The sequence below is a fragment of the Sceloporus undulatus genome, chromosome 1, assembly GCF_019175285.1.
Source record: "Sceloporus undulatus isolate JIND9_A2432 ecotype Alabama chromosome 1, SceUnd_v1.1, whole genome shotgun sequence".
Classification (NCBI taxonomy): domain Eukaryota; kingdom Metazoa; phylum Chordata; class Lepidosauria; order Squamata; family Phrynosomatidae; genus Sceloporus; species Sceloporus undulatus.
This window is the reverse complement of record NC_056522.1, coordinates 75,305,659-75,315,464: the sequence shown is the minus strand read 5'-3', so window position 1 is coordinate 75,315,464 and position 9,806 is coordinate 75,305,659. Positions and strand designations below refer to the sequence as shown.

At 40.2% G+C, this 9,806-nt stretch overlaps 1 protein-coding gene across 3 annotated transcripts in view; it reads right to left on the bottom strand.

The window, feature by feature from the left end:
• Window positions 1–9,806, bottom strand: part of RPS6KA2 (ribosomal protein S6 kinase A2) — a 272,415-nt gene that overhangs the window by 111,650 nt on the left and 150,959 nt on the right. For all 3 annotated transcript variants that reach the window (XM_042480351.1, XM_042480370.1, XM_042480360.1), the window contains one exon: window positions 212–328. In XM_042480351.1, the coding sequence (XP_042336285.1) occupies window positions 212–328 (117 nt within the window). The remainder of the gene's footprint in view (window positions 1–211; window positions 329–9,806) is intronic.

Genomic DNA, 9,806 nt, shown 5'->3' with positions numbered 1-9,806 from the left:
GGAACAGCAGATGCAGCTATTTAGCACATATTTTTGTCATGCTAATTGGTAAGAAAAGTTTCAATTTTGGAAGAAATTAAAAATATGACAGGTTATTTTTTTTAATTTCTAGAGATAATTATCTAGTGATAAGTTAGTGATAACTAACTTAACTGGTATTATTTTGGCATACTGGCAGGACATAGTAATATATAAATATGAGAAATATTACCTTCCCATAGGAGCCTTGCCCCAAAACCTTCAGCAGCTCAAACTGTGATGGGTCTGCTTTTTCAAAACCTTCCTTTACATGGTGACTGATATCAATCTCCTTCACAATGCCTTCTTCCTGTGAATAAGTGAAGAACAAAGCAATGTACAGTTCTCAGCCTGGATAGCAAATTATATCACTTTTACTTACTGTCATCACCTTGATTCAATTTTCACTTGGAGACCAAGAATCATACTTGTAAAAACTATTACATTTCCTCTCTCATCTTGTACAACTCTTTTTCTTTCATGTATCAAACATACTAAACCTGAATATGACTTGTTTGGACTTCTGAAATGTAAAGTCATATTCCTACATTTTTTTTAAAAAAAGATAAAACCTGAAAATCAAAACACAGCAGTTGGTTCCTGAAGCTGCTGGGCTCAATACATGAGTCCATTATAGATCTCATTATCTCTTGAAAGGGTGGAGTGGTGGTGAAGAGCAGGACCAAAAGTGTCCTTGGGCTGCTGTACTATAAATTTATGTGAAAGTAAGCCTCATTGACTTCAGTCTGACTTACTCTGAGTAGGCGCGCACGCGCGCGCGCACACACACACACACACAATTTTATTCTATTAGAACACTGTTGCACACATTCTTTCCTGCACCTATCATAATGTTCATACAGTACTTTCAGTTTTAAGGAAAGAAACTATTGATTATAGAGAGATACAGAGAAAACCTTATTTATAGTATTTCGACATGCTGCCCAGAAAGAAGAATGAGAAGTTGGCGAGATAGCTGGCTCTTAATTCAAAGAGATTTACAAATTACACAGGTCATCAGGAAAACCACTTCCTGCTTTCTGGCGGAATTCCCAGATATTACAGCAGCAGTACTCCCATTCTTGTAGAATTGTGTAAAATACAGAGGATGAAACTTCCTCCTCAGTATTTCCTCTTTCTAAAAGAATCTCAGATGTTCCACTTCTGCTGTTGCATCAGCTAAAGAGACAAATTTCATATTGCTAGGATCATTCAAACCACTGCAATGCTATGAGGCAGTAGCTGCCACATTCGAAGTAGAAGGGATATTTTTAAAGAGTGTTTTGTGTAGAGCAAAGACACTACTATGTGGGAGAGTTCCCAGAAGAAATTGACTTCATGCCTTTCTGGCCAGGCTGGTAAAGAGTATTTATCCCAGGAATAAAATACCCCTGGTTTTACATGGAGTTTCCAAGGCATAGCCAGGCTGTTCAGACAGCACCCCACCACCATCACTCTGCTCCTTACCCTACTGGCCAACAGCACGTGGGTGCAGCTATGCACCCTGTTTCTGTGTCAGACAGGGCAACTGGGGGGTTTCTCAGTTGGATTGATGGCTGGCAAGGTAAGGAACAGTGCCTTTGCCTCCTTGTCAGGCTGAGAGAGTATGACTTGCCTAAGGCCATCCAATCGGTTTCCATGGCCGAGTGGCAATTAAAATCCTGGTCTCCAGAGATATAGTCCAACACTCCAACCATTACACTATGTTGATATGCTAGTTTGCAAAACAGCATCTAAACAAGCCAAAAAGCATTCAAGATGGTTTGTCAAGAAACAGCTGCAAAAAAGAAGGGGTGTGTACATCAGAAAGAGAACAAGACAGCAAAGAGAATCTGTAAACCTGTCTCTATCAGCAATCTCCTAGGCAATAAGACTGTTGTGACCTGAATATCAGTGGCTTGGAGTGATCAACAGCCCTCAGATACCACAAGACAAACACCTTCAGCTGCTCTCAGGTTTATGCAAAAGCTAAAAGCACCAGCTTGAGAGACACAAGGTCAAAATCTGAGAAGATGGCTTCCAAGAATAACTAGCACACAGAAAGTTTAGAGGTCAGGCCCAGCAAGTGTTTTCAGAGCTGAAATCTAAATATTCTAGTATATTACAGATACTTTCAGCATGTTTATGTTGATTTATGCATCTTTTCTGTGTGTGCAAAACCATTTAGCTAATTGCCTTAACCCAGAAGTTCTGTCAGAGCAGTATCTGGATTTATAATAATCTGTTACAAACTGCAACAAAATATCTTGTACAGAAACACTCAATCACTCAATCTTCTTTTTAATTACTGGTCAAAGTAAATAAACAAATAGAAAAACTATGAAACTGGGAGAAAACAGTGGTATATGGAATTTTGTGGGGTTATGCTGTGAAAGATTCCCCCTGCTCCAACTTGATAGTTCTGTCAAGTGGTTATCATTAAAAATAGAAGCTTTTGATACATTCTCCAACTAATTAGTTCTTGGGGAGCTGTGCTTACTATTTGACTATCATTATTTATTAAAGTAACAGTTTTTCAAAGGGATAGCCATGTTAGTTTGTTCTTGTGTATAAAAAAGAGGGGAAGAAGGACTTTTAAGACCAACCTATCTGTTTTAGCATGAGCTTTTATAGATGTACTAAAAGAATACAATATTTAAACCACTGGCATTTAAACACAGCTAAATAGTTATGTGATGAGACAGGCGTAGAAAGATACATTTTGTGACACTGGTGCTAAACCTTGAAAAGGTTAATGATACTAGTTCAGCAATGTCAGGTTAGCCTCTTTATATTGTTTTAAGCATCAATCCTCTATACAGCTAGCTGCGAGGAAGTGCTATTGAATGCAAAAGGACTTACATAAGAGTAAAGCTGCATAAAGCCCACTGCTAAGACATCGGTTTTCTAAATATTACTCAACTGGCTGAGTAGAGTTAATCAAAATTGGAAATCATGGCCATTTTGATGAATTGTAATATTCTTCTTTGGCTGCATCCACACTGCAGAAATAATCCAGTTTGACATTTTAACTGCAGTGGCTCAATGCTATGGAATTCTGGGAATTGTACATTAGGTGAGATATTTATTTGGCCTTCTCTGTTAGAGAACTCTGGTGCCACAACAAAGTATGAATCCCAGAATTCCATCATATTGAGCCATGGCAATTAAAGTGGTGTCAAACTGGATTATTTCTGCAGTATGGATGCAGCCCTTGACAGGAAAGGATGTTTTCATGATCAAGCCACCTCATGGTGGAATGTCATAAGTGCTTTTGCATTTTATGTGCAAAAATTGTGCATTTTGAACAGATACTGTATTTTCTGGCATATAAGACTACTTTTTAACCCAGGAAAATCTTCTCAAAAGTCAGGGGTCGTCTTATAGGCCAGGTGTCGTCTTATACGACAGGTGCTGAAACTTCTGAGCTGGACTGGAGAATCTGGGGTTGCCACATATGGTGGGAGGAGCTCAAAAACGGCTGTGGCCACATCCCCACTGTATGCGGCAATCATATGAAAGCAGCAAGGGCGGCGCTGTACAATTATGGTAGAAGAAAATCTTGGAGATAGGGAGGGCTGGGCAGGCAGGGAGAGCTGACCAATCCAAGCAGGCTTTGTATACAACAAGTTTTCCTGCTAAGTACCTGCATGTCATGAGCATTTGAATTAAAATTACCATATTGAAATCAAATTTGATGGAGTTTTAAAAATTTTATTTAGTGTGCGTTGGAAGAGGGGTAGTCTTATACGGCAAGTATATCCCAAACTCTATATTTTAATTGGAAAAGTTGGAGGTCGTCTTATACACCCAGTCGTCTTATACGCTGGAAAATATGATAATCTTTTTTTGTACAAAAACATAATTGTGTGCAAGCTATTTGAAGGCACAAAGCCCAAACTTTTTAGTTTGTTTGTTTGTTTGTTTTGCAAAAGAAACTCCTGAATTATAAAATAAATCATTGAAAACTGGAAAAAAATTCTTGTGATCTCATTGAGTGGGGACAGTGCATTTGAAATCACTCATTTTTTCATGTGAGAATGAAACATCCCTAATCTTGACTCATCAATTTCAGTGGTCTATTCTAGGCAGGATTGCCTTTTAATAGAACCCGGTAAAATATCAATAACCTTTATATATCATGGCTTCTGTAGTTTTAAAAACATTTCAAATTATTTTTATGTGAAAATAATAAAAAATTACACGTGAAAATGAGGGAGGAGAAAAAAAAAGAAACACCAATCATAGGTTAAGCATACAGGTTAATGTAAGTAGTCTGTATGTCTGAAAACATGTTGAAGTAGAAAGAGGTAGGAAAGGCAAGTGAGATCTTCAAAGTTTGTTATAGAGCAGGAATGAAAAGCCAAGTGTAGTCAAACATGCATTCTAGACTTTCAGAAAGCTTATTTTAGTAAATTTAAAGATCCTGTTGCCAGGAATACTAAAAGAGAAGAGAGTTCATGATGGATGGGAGTTTCTTAAAAGTAATATTGATGGCACAATTTCAAACAGTTCCAATGGGGACGAAACACTGAAGGTGTCTAAAAATACCCAGGATGGATGTCTAAGGCGGGTTACAGACCGCCATTTAGTACGTAATGAATACGTACTAGGGTTAGGAAGGGGCGGTGCTTCCGCACCCCCCTAACCCCAGTACTTATTCTGTACGTACAATATGGCGGCGGCCGTTCCACATGGGAGCCGCCATATTTACGTATCGGACGCTGTGCATCCGCACGTGTCGCGGCGTCTATGACGTCGCGAGTCCGCCCCTGGCGCCTCTCGACGTCATAGAGGCGCCGCTTAAAGAAGCTCCATTTTGGAGCTTCTTTTTCGGTCCGTGCGGGAGCCTCGCGGTGTGGCTGCTGCGGCTCCTGCACGGAGCAAACGGCGGCGGCGGCAGACCGGTCTGTAACCCGCCTAAAGAACTTTCAACTGAGCTAAGATTTAAAAGGGGCATGTACAAGAAATATAAAAGGGAAGAAATCACCAAAGAATCAAATGAATAGCCAGCATGTGCAAGATGATTCAACTGAAGCTGTTGTACTTTTTGCCACATCATGAGAACACTGGAAAAAACAATAATGCTAGGAAAGATGGAGGGAAATAGAAAGAGAGGAAGGTCCCATGCTAGATGGATGGACTTTATTAAGGAGGTATAAATTTAAAGAAACTGAGCAGAGCAGTAGGGAACAGGGAGTCTTGGAAATGTTTCCTCCATAGAGTTGCCATTAAGTCGAAGGCATCAACTTGAAGGCAGTTAAAAACAACAACAACCCAAAGAAAATGGCCAGGCAAAATTAACAAGAGAATGCAAACTCAGCACATATAGGAGTTCTCAATGTGAACAATTTTGAATGTCTTCCTCCTTGCAATGCTAGATATTTGAGCACTGAAGGAAAATTTTATGGGAAAGGAGAACTCCTATTGGGGACAGTGTCCTCATCCTCCCCTCCCAGCTATACCCTTGACCCACCCATTCCAATCCTTGGGACTATTTCTTCAAAGACAATTCCTCTTTTCCTATTGTATAACTATACCACAATCTGCTTCTTTCTGTTCACAGCACTACAACTGCATTGCAGCTGTCTGAATAAACAGTGTCTTTTCTTTCAGCAGCATGAAAGTGCAGGAGATATTTTGGACTTCTTGAGGGAGTGAATTCCTCATACAGAGGGGAAGGGAGGGAGAGGTCGATCTATATGCCAAGTGTTCTTAAAAAAATTTCAGACTTCAGAGAGGCTATTCCAGTATTAATGGGTCACTGAATCACCTAGGACATAACAGTTCTAGGAGTCAACCATGAAAAAAACCCTGAATTAATTACAAAAGAAGGATATAGATGCTCTCCTAACCATATTTATCTGGATTCAGATTGATGGGTTAACTGTAATGATGTCAACAAGAGTGTTCTATTTTCTTAGGGGCTTGCCAAAAGATTTTGCTGCCCAAGGCAGAACAGCAAATGGTTCCCTCCATTCACAAACACACAATAAACAATACCCTGAACCAATCATGTTAGTGTAACACCTGAGGTAGAAAAGCAAGTAAAATACAATTTAATACATTAGAATGGTTTAAAATTGCTGCAGTTTTATGAAACGCCCCAGAGAAGTTGCCTGCCATGGTAGCCTCACTCTGCCTAATGGCAGAGTGCTCCTAATATCTGAAAGAAGTTTCCACAGAGACTTAAAATTTACTTTTAATAAGTAACTGATTACAACTACAATATAATCCCAACTGAAGCCTAAAACTAATGAGTACCCTTGTACCGTAATTATATATTTAAAATATTGACACTTTACTTTCCAATTGCAATTAATTAGCTAGAGAGGTACCTTTACTTTCTCTGTGGGAGAAAAATGGGATGCCACAAGGCACTGGCCCATGGTACAAGGCACATTCTATCTCCTGTCCACCTCACTGTCACTTCACCATCCACAACAAAGTAAAAGACAACCTCAGGGACACAGTACTTCAACCATACAATGTTCTTCCTATGCTATTTTATGAGGCAAAAAATATATATAACCATAATTATAAATGAAAGTAACAAAAAGTTACAGTTATACCACAAAAGGAATGACACTGTTCCTCAACACATTGCAATATCTTTGTTACGCTTTATTGGCCCTTGATTCACCAGGGCCCTCAAGATTACTGGTCAAAGTAAACAAACAAACAGGAAAACTGTAAAACTGGGAGAAAACAGACCTAGTGGTATATAGAAATTTGTGGGGGTCATGCTGTGAAAGATCCCCCCTGATGATATACAATAGATAAAAACACTGAGAACATTAAATACACAACAACAACATAAATCTATAGAATTATTCCACCACCACCCTTTAAAAATAGGTCAAATGGCTGACAATTAAAAACACTGTTAAAAACAGCCATAGCAGACACCCCCCCGGCTAATTTTAAGAACTAAAGACCAAATGAAATTTCATAATCTTCACTTCCTGCTAGAAATTTAGAAATGCCAAAAAACACTTGCCTTGTGAGGATGTTTCACAGGGAGATGCTGCAGAGAAAGCCAGCAATGTGTACTCACTAGCCTAACTTCATGGGACAATGGGACACATTAACAGGGCTTCTGCTGACAATCTTAGATTTTGGACCGATTCATATGGGAGGAGAAATTCTTTCAGATATTCTGGCCCCAACCCATTTAGGGCTTTAAAGCTGTAGACTAGCACTATGAATTGAACTTGGAAGCAAATTGGAAGCTGGATAGTTCTTGTAAGGTGTGTATTATTTGGTCTCTGAAATGCAAAGCTGATAATGGTCTGCCTGCATTCTGCACTAGCTATAGCTTCTGAACATTTTGCAAGGGCATGCCCTTGTAGAACATATTACAGTACTCTAGTCAAGAAATAATTAAGGCATGAATGACAGTGCCTCTATCTCCATCCCAACAACGCAGCCCATGATCAGTGATACTGACTGCCAGTGAGAGGTCCAGCAGAATCAATATATTTCTCATTTTCCAGTTCCTGATGTAGGTCATCCATCAAAACTGTTTCTGACCCATAACCAGGCCTGAACCCGGAGTGGAATGGAACTAACATAGTTATTTGCCTAGTTATGACCAAGTTCTACATAAGTGTGGCATGCATTGTGGAGTATGTGCAAATAGTATTTTAAACAAATGCTGACTCCAGAATATAATGAAATCTTTTGTGATGAACACATCAGTCAAAAAAACCATTTCAGGTCAAAACTACTACAGAGAAAAGACTAGAGAAAGCCAGCAAGAAAACTGACTTAAAGGATCAAATTTCCTCCCAAACATAAGAACCCTTATGATCAATGTAGTTCATAACCATTTACACTCAAAGGACATTATTGTACTTGCCTATTAAGTCAACCAATAACCAGCTCCTGTGCCATGGCTTTGTAGCTCTTTGTACTATGTCTCTTTCTGGGGATTTGATTTCAATGAAGCAACACATTTTGTATCTTTAGTGGCTTTGTTGCAATGTGAAATATGTTACAGCAAATCATCTAAATAAAGCACTCTCTTCTGTAGATAAATGTAATTAAGTCAAAATCAAGAACAGAAGGATATGCCAAGGGAAAATAACTAATTAGTTTTGAAGATGAAGGAGCTGATGAAGGAGAACATCTCAGATAAGCAGGAGAAAGAAAAAATGCTGAAATGAAAGGAACTGTAAAGCCCACACTATCTGCAGCTCTTGGGTTTTTTTCCCTTACTACAGCATCATCTTATTCAGTCAAATCATGAGCAATTACACTTTCTGAAAAAGCAAGTTTAGGTACATGCTACATCTGTGATACACCATTAGCTACCTGTGGGTAAATTTAGTCCCTGGATGATCATCACTTGGTGAGTTGAAAAAGGTATAAATGTGGCACCAGCACAGTATAAAAAAAAGCTCTGGCCCTTTTCCACTGATAGATGCTCAAAACTGGCCATGTGACCATTCTAGTTGCTGACCAGTAGGGTCCATTTTTATCCCGTTATAAAAGGAAGTCTTGCACATGACATCATTTGGAATGAATGAAGCATAACAACTCATACTTTTAAATATAGCAAAGGCAGGTGTTTATTATGTTAGATGAGGAAAACACAAGAAGAGGAGGAAATGTAAAATATATTCCACACTGACAGATTTGAAGTGAGAATTGGGTGTCACTTTCTGCTACTGTTAATCAACAAGATGAAACACAAGTGAGGCAATAATTATTCCCTCTTAATCATCTAGACCTGTCTATCACCTCTTCTGTGAATATGAGGGGTTGCTAGATGGCATTCAGGTGGCAGTTTACTGTTCTCTCAGAGGAAACCTAGGCAACTTTAGTGGGTTTTTGATAAAGCTGTATTTAGCATTCAATATTGTTTACATTTAATAGTTGCTTTTTCATACAAATATATTAGTTTCCCAGCAGAGAGGGTCCTGTCCTCCTGTAATCTGGGTTTAGCTCCTCCTATTTGCTCCTGTAGGCAGGGACAATAAACAAAAGACCGGCCCCTATATAGGGAGGAGCTAGCCCCCCTGAGCCTGTCTTGTTCCTGCCTATGCTCCTAGCAGGATGTTCTCTTCGAGCCAGCGAAGTTTTTCCTTTCTGCGAAAGCGGTTTGAGAGTTTTCTTGGTCTTCCCTTCTTCTCCTCTCCCTGCCTTTCCCCCCTTCTTTGGTGGTGGCTATGGCAGAGGACCCTGAGAGCATGGGTGAAGGGCCATCCTTAACCCAGGCTTCCCTAGCTCAGGGTCTGCCAGCTCAACAGAGGGAGCTGGCTTCAGAGGGAGACCCTTTGGGATGTGTTTGCTGTTGCTCTGCAGCTTCTTTATTACATCCTTGGAAGCATGAAGAAGACTTAAAATGGCAAGGGCTCCCAGGATTGGAGAAAGGTCTTGGCTTTGCCAATGACCCTCCCTCTCCTCCAAAGCTGCCCCCTTTCATGGTGGGAGCACAGGAGATTTCTGCAAACAGCATTGCAGCACATGGGAGCCGTGGGAAGAGATGGTGAGGGGTATCCCCTCCATGTCTCTGTTTCTCCACATCACCTCTGCCCAGCCTGTTAAGGCCAGGGATCAGTGAGGAAACTGGCCAGAAGTCATGGAAACTTCCTTCCTCAGCATCTCTGCCCAGCCAGAGTTCAGAGGACAGGCCAGCCAAAAGCCATGGCAAGGATTTCTCCACATCACCTCTGCCCAGCCTGTTTAAGGCCAGGGATCTGTGAGGAAACTGGCCAGAAGTCATGGAAACTTCCCTCCTCAGCATCTCTGCCCAGCCAGAGTTCAGAGGACAGGCCAGCCAAAAGCCATGGCAAGGATTTCTC